This window comes from Mya arenaria, chromosome 5 (genome assembly GCF_026914265.1).
Source record: "Mya arenaria isolate MELC-2E11 chromosome 5, ASM2691426v1".
NCBI lineage: Eukaryota > Metazoa > Mollusca > Bivalvia > Myida > Myidae > Mya > Mya arenaria.
In genome coordinates this window covers 55,851,212-55,871,608 of record NC_069126.1, presented here as the reverse complement: position 1 = coordinate 55,871,608, position 20,397 = coordinate 55,851,212, and the positions used below count along the sequence as shown (strand labels likewise).

At 35.0% G+C, this 20,397-nt stretch overlaps 1 protein-coding gene across 1 annotated transcript; it reads right to left on the bottom strand.

The window, feature by feature from the left end:
- Positions 1 to 855: 855 nt before the first annotated feature.
- On the bottom strand, positions 856 to 18,831 carry LOC128235809 (uncharacterized). The gene is made up of 11 exons (XM_052950604.1): positions 18,778 to 18,831; positions 18,109 to 18,243; positions 15,290 to 15,314; positions 14,536 to 14,621; positions 14,048 to 14,072; positions 13,741 to 13,817; positions 13,545 to 13,572; positions 12,936 to 12,997; positions 12,415 to 12,439; positions 12,108 to 12,199; positions 856 to 962 (listed from the first exon to the last, which is right to left on the bottom strand). The coding sequence occupies exons 1-11, from the start codon at positions 18,812 to 18,814 to the stop codon at positions 856 to 858; spliced, it is 699 nt and encodes a 232-aa protein (XP_052806564.1). The 5' UTR covers positions 18,815 to 18,831.
- Positions 18,832 to 20,397: the final 1,566 nt, after the last annotated feature.

Sequence of the window (20,397 nt, the reverse complement as noted above, 5' to 3'; positions counted from 1 at the left end):
TAACGAGGACAAATAACCAATCGGTATATGATTTGATTAAACTGCATATTGTTACTGTATGAGAAACTATTCTCAGATCGTGTGTTGTTTCGCCGTATACAATAAAACTGTTAAACTAACAAGCTGTTTTGAATACGGGCTTTGAATTTTAGAAACTACATCATTGTCTAGTTAAGATCAGAGTTGGGTCAGTCAAATGGGAGCTAAACTGAACTTGTTAGCAGATCTCACAAGAAGTTGAAACAGAATAGATTTTTTACAGCGGGTGTCCACATATGTTTGTTCCCAGTAGATTTTACTAGCGTAAAACCAGGGTAAGCCCCCTACATTTTGGTGCATATGTGGGATTGGTGATTCTATACCAATCCAATGATACGCATTTTCTCATAATATGGCAAACTACGAAAACGACGAAGAGTTTAACTGTCACAGAACAAGAAGCCAGACAAGGAGGACGAGAGCAATTCGGTGAACGAGAGGAGGGTGGCAACTGTAGCCCATACCGCTACGCAGGTTATGAAACACAACAGACGCACCCTAACCTAGCGAACCAGCCCAGGCGAAACTGACATCAATGATGTCAGACATGGCTGGTGTTTTGAAATAGGTTGTCACGGAACTGCGGGGATTTAAAAAAGCCCAGCGTACACATGCGCAAGCATAACCGCAATACACCAGCGAGGGGTACCGACAAATGGTAGGATCTGAAGCGGAAGTTGCCGCACATGATACAGATTGGTGAGCTGCTGCAAATAACACAAACTCAAACCGGCTGGGTGAGGTTGTACACCCAGAGTATATTCGAGCCACATGGGCGACAACTATGGCGTTGAGAGGCCCGACCGGTAGCTTGCGCTACCACCCTGCGAGAGACAGGCGACAAAACTTCAGACTGCCGCCATTTACGGAGAAAGAGAACTGGAACATCTGGTTGAGACAATCGCTGACCGACATGCCTTGGACTATAAATAATGTTTAGACAATTTTTGCCAAACAATGAGAAGCAGGCAAGTGAGTTGTGAAATAAGTTGTGTTTTCAGAGATATCAGTAGATATGATAACGAGGCCTTAGTCAGGGAATTAACAGACAGTTGAAACAGTTAAGCTGTTTGCTGTTTTATGTAGCAAACACCACATAAAACATTATTAACCCAAAAAACATCCTCAGAGTTGGCAATGACAGATTACGTATAAATAGACAATATTGCAGAAGAATCAAACTTGTATATAGAATGAATTTAAGATATTGTTTTATTTACTTAAAAGTTGAAACGCCGTTTGATGCCCACTTCTTTGGTTTATTATCTATGATAGTTATGATATTTTATAAATGGCATGCGGTAGAAGTACATAACCATTTAATCAAGTGATGTTATATTTTGCTAAACTGCAGCCATATTCATTAATAAAGATATAAATAATATACCAAATGCAACGGAAATGTTTGAAGTATAAACAAAATACAAAAAAAATCCAATATCGGCCAAAATCCACCAATAAAACATAAACAATTGGAGTTTTCAGTTTTTGGCTAACATCTAATAATTTATGTTTAAATGTTTTTTGTAATAGTGCATACACATTTTATTTAGAATGTTTATTCTACCAATAGACCTGGGCATTCGATATAAGGTTAAACTTTTTAAAATGTGATTTATTTGTGTTTCTATATTTTTCAATTTTCTGTAGCATTGATTATGCACTCAAATCTAAGGTATCACTGTATCAAATAGTTTTACATAATGTATACGTGGCTGTCTTTATGTCATACAATTCTGTAGAAAAGTACATAAATGTTTCGTATACAATTGTTGTAATACTATCAGAAAAACTACAGAAACAAGCTCAGTAGCCAAAGGTTTAAACATAAACCCCGTTTAATGGCACTGGGTAAAAAACGCCAAAGACATAAAACACGAAAAAAAATCACGAACAAGAAACATGGAACAACAGCACAAAACTCAACAAACAGCACAGTGCATATAAATATATACTAAAAAACCGGTATGTCTATCAAGGATTGTTAGGTACCGCCTAACAACGGTCAGTAAAATGTAAATTTACTGGGGGTTTAAACCAGTTTACGTGCACAAACCTCACTCTTCTCCCAACAATCCTGAATAAAGTAAAAACGTAAAAGGTAAATCGTATCAAAGTATGCATTAACGTGAGGAAACTTAATAATAAAACAAATAAAAAATAATAAACTAATAGGTAAACCTAAGGTTCTCCAATGATTAGGCATCCCAACTATATCTGCAGACGGAGGAATACAATTCAGAGTACCTAATGCAAAAACTTTTACGATGCAGTTATTGTTCGAAACTGTGAGCATCACACACAGTCTGCCTTAGAAAATAAAAGGTTTAAGACTGTGTGATCATATAGTTTCATAATAACTCTAAAAGTGAACACAAAACAATGCCTAGTTCATTCTCGCCTATAAATAAGTCGACAATGATATATATTATGATATTATGTAGCTTTTTCTGCATCCAATCTAAACATTGACAATATACATAACTGTGTCAGATTCGCGGTAGATATTACATTTGTTTAAAGTATATGTTGATGTAAAATTCTACAACAAACTTTACGCAATTATTTGCGACAAACTCCTTTCACTTTCTGACATGCCCAGTTTTATTACTTAGAGGAATCCGTTACAGGTAAAGGGGAATCTTTTGTCATTTAGCTATATTGTTGTATATACACCATATATATAAAAACAATCTGACTGTTATTAATTTCTCCTATTGGTCATGTTTATTTTCGATATATTCTTGCTTTGGAAAACACGTTAAAATGCACTGAATTCTGATGCTTATTAGTTTGCGTTCATTTAGATCGAATTTAAGCGTAGCCATGATATTTCGACACAACATTAAAAATGGACTTAGTTACTGACCCATTTGTCATATGGGGGATTTAAATCAAACATGTTTGTCCTTCACCTGAAGTTTCTTGAATTGCTACGGGAGATAACTGATTATGAAAAAACATAAAAGTGGTGTTAAGTCACACTCTGCGATTTCGGTTATGTGGTGCATATTTTTTCAATCGTTATCCGTTTGAAATAGAATATCATTAAATATGCACTATGACTCCCAAAACAGATTTACCACAGTTAATACAATTGTTTAAATATACCAGAAAGGATTAATAAATGTCGAAAACTTTGGCTCTTATGAAGGATCCCGAGTTTAATTTGAAACAAATGTGCATAAAACACGGTATTTCTACCTTATGAGACTATAGTAGATTACTGTAAATGTTTTAGCATTCACCCATAATTTAATAATTTTTGGTTTTCAGCTATTAAATACACCGTTATAATATTGTTATTAGTAATCAATATTTTCCAAAGATGCATTATTTAGTAAGTAGTGTAAGATTTGTCACTCAAAATTTATGTTTGTTAAACATGTGTATGTATTGATTTTGAATAAGAATGTCATTTTAATGTTATATCACTTAGATCTTATACTCTTAGTGTTTCGTCAATAGAAACCTCATGCTATAATATAAGTAAACTAACTATTCTTCTAAGTTCCCATTTGTGAGCGATTGATTCAATGAAAAGAAACAAATTACAAGAAAACAATTTCGTATTGACTTCTTTAACAATATCTTGACAATTTTAAGAAATAATGATGGTTGTCAATTTAACAGTTTGCCAGCTTTCAAGATCGAGGCAGACCTTTGAAACATGTTCAACTTAAAGTGTGCAACTGTCTTACAATTTTTATTAAATGCCCTCGAAAGACAATAAAGTTGACAATATTTGAGACAAAAAGAAAACCAAGCTAAAAGTGATATTCCTATTGAATTGATACAAACAAAACAAGTATATGTAATAGCAAAATATCAGTTGCATGAAACAAGAAGCAAATAAAATAATTCAACAAGGACTTTGCACGGTTGGCGAATAATTTGTACGGGCTAAAAAGTGGTCCCTAAGAATAAGGCCTAACCATTATGGTATTTGCAGAAAACAATAGTCGTAAGTTCTAGTTTTATAATTGTCCATTTCAGTGTTAAACTCTTTTCTAAAAAACAAATCATATTTACACTAGTCATTTTCGTTATGTTCGTTTGAAGTCCTACTTGGTTTGACTGTTTAACTGTGTTAAGAACTTTTTTGTCTGGTTTCGTCTCTTATGCAGTGACATCCCCTATCGAATATGTTTCCAACAACAAAATGTTCGTCAAATTATATACTACTGTCATATCTTTTTAGTTATGTACATAGCATACACATCCACCTAATTTCACCCCAGGAGTTCCAACACTGCAGATATACCCGACTTTCATAAATCCCAGTTATTGAAAATTAGAATTAGTTCTAAGTATCTATAGAAATTGACCAATATAGAACTTTTCCCTATTAGCGAAGCGAAAATCTCCAATTGGGGAATCGTCTTCACAAAATCGAAAGTTGTATTTTTTTTCTGAAATTGTATTTATGTTTTATAATTTACTACTTACAACATGCATTACAACTTATGTCCAAAAATAAAATTTGTTCATATACAAAATTGCCAAAAGAGTGTGCAAAACTCCAATTGTTGCACAAAAAGTCAATTGATAGCCAACGGATGAAATTTGTTTTTGAATATATTTTTTCATACTTCTCAACACTTTTTTTACACTTTACTCAAATAATATAAAATGCAATATTTCCGTTTGTCACTTTTAAAGTTTGTGTCTCAAATAATAAAAAGATGTTTAAAACAATCATTTACGATCATTAAATATTCAAAATTTAGATTGAGACGTACCAACTATATAACTGCTTAAAAACCATGCAACGTTCCTCTTCAAACTGTTTCTTATCATTATTTATTTCAGACACCGATAATAACAACATTTTAAGATATCAAAATACTGGGTTGTGATTCATATCTGTTGGATATTATGTTGTGGGCATTCGTTGTCATGCTTGAAAGAAACGCAGTAACGTTTTGGCAATGTGCAGGGTAAGCGTGTACGAAGTTTGGAAGGTGTTTGTGTTCAATTGTCCTTAAAGCGTATTGCTTTGAAAGAAATAATATGTGTATGACGTAGAATGGCTTGACATTATAAACGTGAGTGGAAGCTGTAGGCCAAACATAAGAGGATCGTTATAAAAAAAATACGCCAGGTCAAAGTACATTTCATCGGTGACAACTTGTACCAAATTCAATCGAGTCCATGTATCTTAAGTATTTAAATCATTAGAAAATATTTTATACAAAAACCAAATCCAGGAATTAAGCCTTACATTGAAAACAAAACGACATTGAGTTCAATTTTAATATCTTAAAATATAGGTTACGGCTCGAAATGACGTATAAGACGCTTCTTACGCTAAGCATGTGCAATTAATAAATTGATATTAAATTATTATATTAAATAGATTTTTCTTGAACACAAATCACGCAATCTGAAAGTTATATATTATAATCTGATATTTGACATGTTATTGTGTCTTTGAAATTGGTATGCATACTGATAATGTTAAGTGGATAACCACGTTTGATTTGAAGGTCAATAAATCAAAGATGAAGGTTATGGTGACCGTTTCTAGGAAACAAGTGTAACATGTGAATGACTATTTGTAGAATATGTAAACTTGCTGTGCACATCGACCATGCTCTATTATATGAACCTTACAATTCTGGTGGTCAGCAGGTCAAAAGTCGAGGTTATCATCACCTTTTGTAGAGAAACAGTTTCCAACCAATTACTTGTCAATCACTTGTATATCCCTCATAACCTGTATGCACATTGGCCAAGGTCATGAGATGAGCTCTAATGATTAGGGGGTAAATAAGACATTATTCGAGGTCATGGTGACCTTTACTAGATGGTTGTCGGATATTCATCGGTATAAAAAATGCTCATTTCGAATTTGAATGTATTAAATAATGATTTTGTTGACGAGACCTGTAAATAACATTTGCCGATACATGAGGTGTTTCACAGAAACATATCTGCGACAAAGAATCATGATTACCCAAGAAAATGTCTTCGCTTAAATGCAATTGATTCATATAGGAACCTTAATGCTGCAAAGGATACATATAAGCTCAATTCTAAATTGCTTTCGTAACGCATACGGACATATCGGGATATGAGCCATTCACCGAATGCAGTTTGGTAACGGTCGGGTTACGCTCATGTGCCAGGCATTTACACGCTTAGTATGATTTATGCAACAAACAAAACTGGTTCTATCATGTTAACGTCTTATTTGAGGCTCTTAGTTTGTGCACTCTGATATATAATACATGTAGGCAGTTTGAATATGACTCAGCAGAGCTTCGAGTCCGAATACAATGGAAGTTTAATGAAAGCAAATTAAAGGATTTTTTTTTCAGAAATACCCGATATTCATGTTAATGCTGCTAAGAATGTCATGTGCTTAAAGTATATATTTTGTATGTAAATAACTCTTTTGAAAATGCAAATACACCATGGTTTAAATAAGGCCTGAATAAAAAAGATATTTGCAAGCAGAATGCTTTTAGACGTCGGTATTTATTTAATATATTTGGAGAATGTAATACACACGAATACACATTGTAAAACTTATCATCTTTAAATAGCATTCGTACAATTTGATTTCGAGATAAATCAGACATTCTGGTACATCGTGATGTTGATTCCAAACGGTCCATAAACAATTAGTATAGTAGATTTTAACGTCAGGCTGAAAATAAAGTGTCAAAGTTATTGTATTAAAAATAAAAGAAACATGATCGCATAAGCCTGGAAATGGAGTTAATACAAATTGTTTATAAAAGTAACTTTAAAACATATCGTTCTTATAAATATCTGTAAATGGCTACGTAAGTGGTGACCGTACTCATTGCACAAATTCGTGCATACATTGCCTAAAGGTTAAATAAAATATTACTAAAATGTATTTCCTGTTGTTTTTTTCTGTTAGGTGCTGATGGTTCCGTTATCATAAGTTCATCAGCAGCGACTGTTCCAGAGGGTTCATCACTAACATTGACCTGCACGTATACTGGAAATGACCAGCTGTATGCAATAAGATGGGCAAATAATGGCAAGAATTCGGAACGAAAATACCATATAACAATCCGACAACCGGAACCATGTTCAACTTACGGAAAGCCTGGTCTCGACGAAACTCTCTTCACCTTCACCTGTCTCACGCTGACTATTTTAAGTGTTACACGGGAAAATCAGAACGACAACTTTACGTGTCAAGTGAATCTTAATATAAACAGTAGCAATAGTGTTATCGTCAGTGTGTCAGGTAAGTGTTTTCAATTCCGTAATGATCGGAGTATTCTTGTCGATGTAAAGTCAAAGAACGTTTATTAAGTTAGATCAAATAGGTTAACCACATAAAACATGGTGACCGTCACATAGTAAGGTCAGCATGAATTTTGAGCTGTATTAGATAATAAAGTCTCAATTATGATAAATACATACGATTTTACTCGTCACATGTTGTCAACAATTCATTAGGTCGAGAAATGAATTGCGATTTAAACGTTTCACATAAGTATTGATGTAATCGTTCCATTGGTGCAGTTGCTATACCGAAACACATGTGTGTGGCTCACAAAGGGAAAAGGCTCCTTAAACAGGAGTGATACTAAACACTGACAGGATTATTTAAACCCCACCCCCTCTCTCTTTCTGCTGTACTTGATTTGGTTCAAAATAAAGGATCACTTTAATAATATATCCTAGCGAAACACATTTTCAAAATAAAATAAGAGCATGAATTTGAAAAGGTTAATTAATTCCTTTATGCAAATATAACAGAAAAATGAAAACAACATTAAAGACCGAAATTGTACAAACAAGCCTTGGACAACACACGACATATCTTTGTGTGTACTTTAGCTGCTGTATGATATACTAGACTAAGTAGATACCAGACAGGTAAACAATATATGTTCTGATTTCTATTATCAGCTGCGTCTGTTTCAAACTGGACAATAAATATCACATAAAGCGGTTTCATTTCCAACTTGTTACATTCTGATGATAATGTAAAAGGTCAAGTGGGAATGGATTTACATAATTTGTTTATCAAAAATTCTAAAAGCTGTGTTTATACGTTAACTTCTGTGTTATTTATCAAAGGCATGCCAAAAATGTATGTCCCTATAAGCACTAAATATTCCAAATATGTAAGACAAATTCGGGGCGTACCTATTCACAATAATATAACACAATGTTCAGGTAGAAACTGGATTATACCAGTATATTTACACCTCAACTTCTATTCCTTAATTGAACTGCCTTTCGGCAATTTTGGTTATCATCCGATGAACGCAACATCTTTGAATATGTTCGGATCGCGAATCATCGCATAACAATACATTGTTTATCTTGTTATTGTTTGTATAATGTTAGCAGGCCCCGTAAAGTTAAATCAATATTTTAGAAAGTGTTAATATATGATATGTTAAATGCTTTGTTCCCATAAGTGTTTCAATTTTACGTATAAAAATGATTTCAAGTGGTTGATCTTATCCCGCGGGAGTGTGACATTATTTGATAAACTGCTTCCGGTTTACGGTCAGGTCGTTTTTTACAGAATGGGTAAGAAAAGTAAACTGTTAGGTTGTCTTAAGTGAAATGAAGTACTTTTGCAAGAGTTCTTGAATGAAATAATAAACTATTGGTGTAAATTTAAATAATGAATGGCAGAATTGACCTTACGACATGATTTGATTGACAGGTCCTATCAGCCAATCAGAATGTAGCGCTGATAAGCCGTGTTGTTATCCGCCATTTTGTCCGTCAAACTGACCAGAGTCCGTCATATACATGCGCTGGCATTTTCTCGCCTTTTTAAGTATTATGGTAAAAAGGTGTTGTCATGGCACTTATAATACGGATACAAGGTAGCCAGGCCGACTAAAGATGGCGTGCAATTCGTTCCGTATTCGAAACCAGCGAATATTTTAGAAAAATGCAAGCGCTGGATCAGACTCTGTGGAGGACCTCACCAACAGCTGAACTTGGAAATTTTGAAAGACCGTTCAAAGGCGAAACAGCTATACAAGTCTGTACAAAAGTATTTTTCTGAACAAAACTACTTATTTGCTTATAAGGGGGGGTGGGGGTCTATCCGCTTAAAATTTATTTAATACTGAAATTGTCCGTGCATGGCCTAAATTAGTGTTACTATTTTTAAACTATAAACATCGTACATGTATGCTTTGGTTTGTATTGTCAAATCGGCATTAATGGCCATTTAATATCAGGTTCAATATGGACACGATTGATTTCATTCAAGATAGAGATATTTTTGTTGATACCGTTATGTATGCTTATAAACTGCTTTGCTTTCAAAGTAAATCAGGAAATATCGTACAACTTAATTTTTGTCCGAACCATCGCATGATTCCGAATCTCATCTACTCGTATGGTTACTATGTAAACAATGGCTATTTTAGCTGTCATTTTGACACATTTCATAGATTTCTTATTTTCATATCAGCACTTTTTTCGACGGGAAACCCAATCAAGAAAACCCTGACCCTCAAGCAGCGTATTTGACCAGCTCACACCAGCTAGACCTCCTCCAAAACTCAGATTAATATCTGAGCCACCAAAAAAAAAAAGAACAGAACGGTCTGAATCGTTAAGGTATTATTTTCTGTATAAATCAATTTATTTCAATGTACATTTAAATCAATTATTAAGTTCATTAGAACTTGATTCTGCAAAACATATATCATAATGAAATATTGACAAGATAATAGCTAACTGTATGTTTTGTTGTTTTTTCTGGACAAACAGTCCATTACTTTTGTACAGCAAAGTAAAACTAAATGTTATAAAAAGCTTTAAAATAGGTCCTACCGATTATTTGTAAAACTTGTCATCGCTGGTTTTCTCCTGCTGTTGACATTGCCTGGACTGGCAAATATCATGTGTGTGTGTGTGTGTGTGTGTGTGTGGTGGGGGGGGCGGTTTCTGGTCTTATGCTAGGTCCCCTGTGGCGGTAGGCTTGTTGAAGACAATAACAAGGGGACTTCCTTATATCCATCAATTGGAATACTTTAATGGTGGCAACGGTGATCAGCAGGAGACCCTCCATCAGACTTAACAGGTTAATGGGGGAGGGTAGTGTGTGTGGGTTAGAACCAGCTGCCCGGTCAGCTTAGTTGGTTAGAGCGCCGTGCAAGTGTTCCGGTGGTTGTGAGGTCGAGCCCCACACCGGGGGCACTTTTCCTCCAAGGTCTACTTTTACAGCCAGAGTGTGTAAACATGTTCCACTCTTTATATCAGAACAAAAGTCATAGCATGTGAATGTTTGAGCAATGCAAAAGTTACAGATTGGTATCACCCACGATTGTCACTTATCAACTATTACATTATTATTCATAAGGGGGAGTGTTTAGTCGCTGAGAGCTGAAACTTTTTATGCATAACCCTAATAACCCATATCTGCTCATACTATAGAATACAAGCTTATATAGCTGGCATGTAACTGTCATTTAATGTCACTTCCGGGTTCCCCATTCGGGCCATTTATGATTTACTGATATTGTGCGATGATTTAATCTTTGTTTCAACCATACTGTTACAATGACCGATGTTATTAAAAGTTAAAGTTACCCTTGTTTGCATTTACAGTATGCGTCACACACACGCTTTTCCTTTGTATTGATGTCAATGTTGACAACATGGCGGCTATCCGATTTTCTCTGACTTGGATAGATTTCACCCCGTAAATGTTAGATATCGTCATCCTCTAAAGATATATCGAGCCTTCCGATGTAGCAGCCAGTTACAAACTCCTTTGACTACTAATTGTTTTCGCAGTGAAATGTTACATTCATGATAATTTGTCAGGAATATCGGAAAGCGAAACGACGCGAGACGCCATTGCTTCCTTGTTTGTTTGACGGACATAGACAGAGTTCGCTCCCTTGATATCAGGGGGCGTGGCTTAGAAGCCGCTGTCGTAAGGTCAATTGATGTCATTAATAGGAATATTAACGCAATTGGACTAGTACAAGTACGTAATGGATCCATGGGACTCCATACACTTTAACCTACCCAACGGCGTTCATACCCCGATAATGAGGATAATGAGATGTTCTGACATACTTAAAATGCAACACTACTTAAACTCCCTGACCTTTTTCATGAAGCTAATTTCGCCTATGTTCATGGCTGTTTATGAACAATTGACTATCCCATAATACTATAATTTTTAATAAGCGTCATGCACAAAGTTATTCATAATTCTAATTCATTTTAACAAAGAGGCCAATTAAACCATCTGCCTTATTCACAAATCAATTTGATATCTCCCAAAACAAATCGGAGGTTATATTCTGCTGATAATATCTTCACACTTTTGAGTTTAAATACATTTCGACATTTATTAAGGAATCTAAATGTACTCGATGTGTGTTACCTTTTTTAACCGAAAAGGACATATTTTATTAATTGAGTTTGTATACTTTCAACTTTTAATATCTTTGTAAATCGCGAATATATGAAACAAAATACATAATTGAAAGAAGAAACAATGCAATACTTTGTCAAAGATCAGCCAAATATCGTGAGTTGAGTCAAACTATTGAATCTCACTATTGTTCACAAACTACGTGCAGTCCGTAAGTTTATGCACTTCGTTTCATAGTAGTGAGAATCATTTAATGTATATTTGTGTGTTAAATGCAATTGCTATGATACTTCATCGACATATTTTCTATATCGAGCTGCATACGCACACCTCTATTTATTTTACATTATCAGTTTACATATTGCTTCAAAACATTTGTTTCATTCATTTATATTTCCTACGGAGTATTCCATTTGAATCATACTGGATTGCAAACTATTTCACGGCACCTTTCGAGGATTTGTGTCAATTACTTTCTTGTATAAGTAAAACTGATCTCTCAATTAATGCAAGTTGAGACATGTGAAGTTATTGTTTACCGTCTTTAGCGCAATATGTTTTACTCGTCATCTGAGTGGAACTTCGATAAACAAATAAGATAGTAAATAAACACAATGACGACAATGATGTTTAATTGGCCCTCATTAACACTTTTTAACAGTAATACTAACAACTTTGATCCAATTCATTATGAACATATACATACCAAGGGCAGTATACTGATGTTTCAAAGGCGTTGTATATACATGTTCATACGTACTGGCTTGAGTTTTCTTCGGGTTTGTTTCGTTTTCATAACTAAAACAAAATTACAATAGCGTATTACATTTTGTAATCGATAAATATATTTGTGTGTTCCTAAATGCAAACAACTTTATGCCCTTGAGACAAATGTGAAATGTGTATTACGACCCTATGGAAAAAAGAGCGGCATATATGTTTGAATTAAGTATTAACACTGCATTAGTTGTACATATATTTACATTTATTCAAGAACAATAAATTTTGCTTACTCTCTTGGTTCATTTGACGATTCTTCTGAAAACAAATTGGTACAATATAAAGATATTGCTTTTGTAATTAATCTCATCGCATTGGAGAAATAATCATCTTGATATTCATTTTATAAACCTGAATCACAAAAATCTTGATAAATGCATTACTAGTATAGTCTTAATAGTTCAGTCTTTTTTAAATCTAATTTCCCAAATTCAATCTATGAAACACAATTGAATCATTTCAATATATAAAACATGAAAAAAGAAACTATGCATGCAAATATAGCAGTTCTAAAACCACTCCAGATATTGTACCTTTTGAGATGATTTACTTCTGGCAAATGGCACATATTCAGGGGAGTGTCCCACTTTATCATAATATCATCGCAATGGTAAATAATTCGGGGAGAATATATATCATCGAACGTCTACAGTTCACCAAAAACAAATTTCTAAACACGTACCATTTCTTTTGTCCCCAAGTATAGTTCACAGTCATTCGCATTCGATTGAATGAAATATATTTTAGGACTTACGGTTTTCCGGAACTTCATAATTACTGCCTGCTGCGGGCGAGTCTGTCTGTTGATTCACATATCTAAATATATATGATACACACAAATGGGCCCAGATAATTCCATAGGTCTCATGATTTTTGTTTACATGAAAAGTAGCAAAATATATCCTACACTGAAGAGGCATCATGGCAATACACATAGAACCATGGCCGTTTCGAGGCAGTTACCAGAACCTTTATCAATAAAGATATTTTAAGGAATGAATAGTTTTTATATGTTTGTTGCATTCTGATGTTGTGTGTTTCTATCACTAAATCGGTGGTAAGCCTTGACTATCTTTCTTCTATACAATATCATCGCTAGTTGATTAGCTACTGGGTTTGTCTCCATAGTAAGATCAGGATCATAATGCCACAATAATATGACACAAGGAGGATATCACACATTGACACAGTTTGTATGGTATTTAAACATGACGAAACACAAACGTTCAATACCAATGCAATATTAAGTATTTTCTGTTAAATAAAATGTAATCACGTTGGAACAATCAGTAAAAGCAAAAACTAATCCACGTTTAAGATGTTAAGTGCATATTTAATTTTTGTGACGACGATGTATACTCACTGCGTCTTACTCTCTGGAAAAGCACTTCCTGAAGAAAAGACAAGCAATGTTTATAAGGACAGAATACAACGAGGTCAATGTTTTGATATTATTGATCAAATGAACATTCTTTTATAGTGTTAACTTACTGTTAATATGTATCGTGGAACTTTGATAAATCAATTTCGGATAAACAGAGATATGAAAGTACATTTACCAATCTCTGTATATACGGCTTTTTCTCTGGTGTGAAGACGCTCATACGAGGTGCTTTGGTTATGTTGACTGCCAGCACTGATAATGTTTAATACAGGATTGATAGAAAGGTTCACCTTTCTCCGTGAATTATGATTAATGATTTCATTCAGGTATCAGCATGATATAGAATCGTGAATGGCATAAAATGCTAACTAATAAGTTTAGATATTTGTGCAATAATGGCAAAAGGAAAGCATAGCAATGAAATGTTCACCATAAACTTCGGCAATGTATGATATATAACAACAGATACATATATTAGTTACCCAGAATTTCCAACAGCCGTCATGCCTGAAAAGAACAATGTAGATACAGGAAGGTCATATCAAAGATGAAAACTATACTGAATGGCTTGCCGTCGACAGCTGGATTTGTACCAGGCTCTTTTGGATATGAAAGCCTAGCTGTTACCGCTGATTTACTGGGGCATTTGCGTTCAAGGGGTAATATCCAACAAAATTAATACGTGATAAATGAAATTCATAAATGTGAACCTTTCAGCAAAACAACATTCGTTTTAAATGTTTGACATTGTTGTAGGTGAATTCTTCAAGCATTTTGTCTTGGTTTCAGGAAGTAAGGTTCAAAAGGCATGCATACATATCCATAAATAAACTGGTGCAAAATGTTGACAATCAAACTGTTTAAAAAAATATTCTAGTTGGTAGTGTCATTGGAAAACCTAATAAACAGGCTTATGTTTTGTATGGTATAAGACATTGTGTTTAGCGTTTCTGTTTGTTAGATACATTACCTATTTCTGTGTATTCCGTCTGCTCTCTAGAAGTCAGGTGGTCGTAAGTTGGCGCTGTCTGTCTCACAAACACTGGGTTTGATCTACTTTACACATAAAGGCTATAATCATCATACTTCGCTGCATCTGTTTTATACGTCTTAATAAACTGTTCTGTTCCTTTTTTATTATTTCATTAACTGATATACAAAAAAATATTCACATTCGCGAAATGCTGAGCTTTAATTGTACTGTGAAAGCCATGATATCGTCGTTCTCGTCGGCGTCGTGCAAAAACTCAAACCATGGCAATAACACGAGAACCGTTCAAGATATTCAAAAGAAATTGGCAGAGATAATGCCATATGTCACTCGGGCTTTCATGTTTAAACTTAATCTTTTTTGTAAAAATTGTAAATTAAGTTTTAATAAATAAATTCACTCCCGTTGGCACAATGCTGCGCTAGGGTTTGGCATCGAGTGGTTTGGGTAAGGGGAGAACCCGGGGAAAACCCACAAGTCCGGCTTGACGACTACCTTTCGCTAACCGGACAACCTTGGGTTATGTCCCCATTTTAACTAAATATACTGCAACACCTTTAAACTTTGCATTGGTAGACAACTTACCAAAGCCAGTATGTACATGTGCAGAAGGGGCATATCTCCGACTTTTATTAATGGCCGCGGCGCTTTTATTAAGTTTATGTTTACGCATGAAGCACAAACTTTAAAGAATAAATAATAGTCATTGCTTAATTTGAATACTCATACTTACTGAATTTTGGTACGTTTTGTATTATCTGGAAATGGAAAACGTTTATCGTAACACATTTTCCAATTTGAATTTTACAGTAAATGGTAATCAATGACATCAATTTATGTCCAAACTCTATCTGAAATTTAGAAGTTCGCAATAGTTTAACATACAAAATATTATTTAAACAAGTTAATCGCATTTAAAAATTATTTTGCTTTTCTCAATAATACAAGGGATCATACAGAAACGTACATAGTATCAACAATTTGACAAATACCATGATTTAACAGGCCACAGTAAAGGTTTAGATCAATTGCAACACTTTTGCTTTTTAAAGAGCACAAAGTAATTATTATGTTCTGGTCCGTCGCAATGATTTTATTTATTCAACTTGGAGATAAGTCGGATCACCTCAATTATTCAATCGTTCATAACAAGATGAAGCTAAGATGACCTACAAATCAATATGAAATCCCAATAATACTCAAAGACAACATAGAAAATTTGGTTTTTGATCAAAAGCTGGTGGCAAATAAAATGAACTTGTACATCAATAAAGCGGAAAATATTGGAACATCTGGAACTAGATAAAAATAAACACACTTGTATTGACAAAATACAGGAATAATGTCAAATGTCATCTGATTTTCATTTTAATCCGGTTACCGATAAAGATAAAGGAAAATATTTGATCAGTAAAAAAACCCAACTGGATAAGATCTGATTCTTCCCGAAATTATCATTGCTGGCAAAGATATTTAAAAAAATCCCGTCCGAAACATGGTCAATGGAATCATAAGCAAAGGATCATTTCCAAAATAGTCTTAAGCTAGCACATGTTACCCCTATTGTCATAAAATATGAACCATTTACAGAAAAAACTACATACCAGTCAGAAATTTACCGTCAATGTCAAAATAATTTGAACGTGTATTAAGCTAGAAACTGATTAATCATTTTGATAAAAAAACATCCTTTTCTGGCAGCTTTCAGAACAACAAATGAATGTCATATTACCTTGTTGAGGCTTGTAGAAGAGTGGAAAAGGCCCTTGATAAGAACGAATATGTAGGTGCAGTTCTAATGGATCTCTTAAAAGCATTCTACTGCTTGCCCCATACCCTCATCTAAGACAAGCTTAATGCATATATTTTCTCAGGCATGTAAACTGATGCATATCTATGTTACAAATAGCAAACAATGGGTCAAACTTGGTCAAACGACCAATGAGTGGGACTCAATAATAAAGGCTTGCCTCTAGTCCTTAACAATTCTCTCGTTGACATTTTCTACTTTATCAATAAGGCAGTCTTGTATTATTAAGCAAATAAAAGTACTCTTTTCATGTGTGATAAAAATTCAGATGTTGTTAACGCACTGTTGAGGGAGGAAGTAACCGTTTGATTAACTGGTTTACTTCCAATCAAATGCATGCTTGCCCTGACAAATTTCGGGCAATTTCAGTTGGCTCCTAGGTTTTTAAAGAAACAAAGCAACCAAATTAACTTATTCACATTTTTGTTTTTGAAGAGCAAATTTAGTTTTGAGGCGTTGAGGCTTTTATTTAATTTTATTGGTCAGATTTTTAAAATGTGCCAAAGTGGTGGAAATCAATTAAATACCATTCAATGACTAAGCCAATTTTGACATTCAATACTAAGCTTAAAATCTTATTTTTTTTTTAGATAAGATCAAACTTCAACTTCCACCCTGTTTTTGTTTCTTTGAATACCAATGCAGAAAAACATATACACACAAATGCTCACATTGGGTCAAAGGGTGTGTTGGCAGTATTGTTAAAAGTGTGCGTAGATCGCATTGTCACTTTTGCTAACAATGGGTTTTATGGCAGTTGGTCATATGAGGCTTAATGGAGCGCTGGTAGGGTTGCTAACAGTGGGCCTAGGAGGCGTAGGCAGTGCTGCTCATTGTCGGCAATTGCTGGCAATGTTGTTTACAGCTGGCCTAAGGGCTGTCGGCAGTGTTGCTGATATTGTGCCTTTTGAGCGCTGGCAGTGTTGCTAAAAATGAGCATAGGGAGCGCTGTAAGTGTTGCTAACAATGAGCTTAGATGACGTTGGAATTGCTGCTCACAATGGGCATAAGAGGATTTGGCAGTGTTGATAACAGTGGGCTTAGATACCGTCGGCAGTGTCGCACAGATTAGACCTTTGAGAAAATAGGGCGATGGAAGTTTCGCTATCCGTAGGGCAAGGGGGTGAGGGAGGAATTACTCACAGTGGATCCAAAGAGGCGTTGGAAGTGCTGCTAAGAGTTGGCTAGGGGCGTTGGAAGTGGTGCATAAAGTGGGCCTAGGAGGCGGTGGAGGTGTTCCTCATAAGCATTCGATGCTTGGCATTCTCGCTAAAGTGGGCCTAGTAGGCGTAGCAAGTGTGGCTAACAATAAGCATAGGGGCAATGTTGCTTACATTGAGATTAGGGAACAATGACAGTGTTACTCAACGTAAACCTAGGTGACGTTTGTAGTATTTATGCAGTCCTAATACCCATCGGCACTATTACTTTTTGCAGAGGGCCGTAGGCTCACTGTATGTGTAGGGGACGTTAGCAGTGATTAGTGTAATTTTGTTAGCAACCAGGTTTTTCTTTTTAAGATCATCAATGTATATGTGTGTGCCTATCTTAAAAAGCAGCCAGTACATTAGTCAAGTCGTTTGAAAATAAAACAAAATGCCATTCTATCTGTTTTGATATGAAATATGAACGTTTGTATACAATGTGAGTGAGAGGCTCAATACCCAAAACTGCGTTTTCTTCATTCTTTTGTTGTAATAGCATTAATGGTAACACTGAATTTAGTAAGATGACTATCATACCTGAAGTGTGCCTACAAGGCAAACGATATCTTCTGGAAACGACAAAAATAGCTATAACAACGACAGCTAGAGCAACAGCTCCACCAACAGCTCCCACAAATACTTCGATTGTCACTGTTCCCTTTGACATAGATTCTGGAATATTAATAAAACTACAAACGTCAAAAGTCATGATAAAGTAAACCGCTACTATAGCACTGGAAACTACAATGACAATATCAGTATACATAGAATTAACCATAACCCCGTTTAGAGGCACCTTGTTTAAGGCCTAGCAGACACGTCTAACTACAACACCTACATATCATATACTTGAAGATATCTTTAGTAATAACTATTCAGCTAACCGCATCATACAGTATTTTTATTAATGCATACTGTACAAACTAAGAGGTCAAATGCAATTAAAAAGAGAAAAAAACCCTAGTTTATTCAATATTGTGTAACATATTTTCCCAGCTGTAATGGCTACATCTGAAAAAGTAATGAGCAGAAATACTTGCAAATTACACTTTATAATTGAAGGGCAATGGAAAAGGATGGTGCAATGGATGATGGGTAACCAAATTAACTGGAATATCGTAGCATTAGCCAACGCGCACCTCATTCGTACCAGTGTGGACGTCATTGTGAACGGGAACAGGGAACAGTTGAGTTATTACTACGTACCTTTATTTACACCCTCTGTATCAGAAGAATCACCCATAGAATCTGTGAATACAGGTTTAGATAATAATACTGCTTGCGTAGAATTCTTGTTATTTAGGCAAACTCATTATATTTTATTATTTAATGAATTAGAGGGAAGACTATTTTTAAAAATGAAACACACCTGTATATTAAACAATGTAAACGGCAAAGTCATTCTTTATAAAGTATCTATAATTATGACTCTCAACTCGCATTTTGACTAGAAAAAGACGATGAATACGAAATTTTGACGTTGGTCTTCCGGTGTTTCCCGTTTCATGCTCCCCGGAATGTACACATAACATTGAAAATAAAGTATGTTGTCGGCCGTTCTGAAAGCATCCTGAGCCGTAACATTGTAAGTTACAGGGTCCGTTTTTTTATATACGCAATTGCTCGTGGCACGGGGATCGCCTAAGACTGTTTCAGAACTGTAGTACGGAGCAAGGGGACGGACTAGCTGCAACAATGTTGCTCTTCAACCAGCGGATCTGGACAGTACTGTTGTAGGAGCCAATGTCGGCCGAGCACTCCATCTTGACTGTTTGACCTACGTAGAAGGGCTCATTTGGGTCAGGGAGGTTTATCGGAATGGTACTGAAGCCAGTTATGTTGAAAACTTGACTTGTTAAAGTAGAGGGCAAAACTGAAGAGGAAAAGATGCATAGATAACGGTAGATTCTAAGTGAGAAGTAGATATTGAAAATAAGTCTTTGTATCTAAATTATCCTATCCTTGTGATTGTAGTGGAAACAGCTGAAGGATAAACATGTTATTGTTACAGTACAGTCTACAAGATAAGTTCATATTTGAAATAAATCTATAGTCCATATCAAGGAGTATCGCAAACAGATGCTCATGCATTCTTTAAAAGAATATCAAGCATTAAATAAGATATATGACTATATATTTAAGATAAAGCTATGCTAGGCAACTTTTAATTCTATAACATTTCTGATGATGGTAACTTTACAAGATGTGATACAGGATGCAATACTAAAAGTGCTACACTTTTTACATTTTAATCTTCCTGCGTTGAAGTTGTCACAGGTTATACAGGTTAGAGTGTTATAGTTCTAATCATTAATAAAGTTTATGCCAAATTGATTTGTGTTTTACACTTGTATAGTGTACCTTAATAATGAATTAAGATTAGACAAACTTACCTTGGACATCAATCTCTTTAGATATGTCAATAGTAACACTCTCATAATTTGAAGATTCAGGTTTTGTGTATGCCAGATGACATCTGTACTCCACTGCATTACTACAGGTAACAGTTGACACTGGTCGAGACACACCCAATGTACCATATCTTCCGTTATCGTTTGTTGTTACAAAGCTTCCCACTGGACTCCAACCTGGACTTGCACCCTGTGCTAACACAGGTTTTTGGTAAGTGACTTCATTTTTGGGATCAATATTCTGCAATATCGCTAGGTCTGTAAAGTATTCGGCATTTGCAATCGCTTTATATTGTACATTCAAACCACTGATTTCAAATAAATCCATCACATTGTTCACATTACACTTAATCTGAAACGTGTCAGTGCTTGTATTGTCCATCCGTATTTGTGTAACTGTTTGAGTGCTAGCATT

Bases quoted from the DNA above. Each gene is read 5' to 3' on its own strand.
- LOC128235809 (XM_052950604.1), bottom strand. From the start codon at position 18,814: ATGGGTGATTCTTCTGATACAGAGGGTGTAAATAAAG. The intron at 14,073-14,535 runs GTAATGTATCTA...TGTTCTTTTCAG, and splicing joins GACGGAATACACAGAAATAG to GCATGACGGCTGTTGGAAAT. The intron at 12,998-13,544 runs GTGAGTATACAT...ATATATATTTAG, and splicing joins TTTCCAGAGAGTAAGACGCA to ATATGTGAATCAACAGACAG.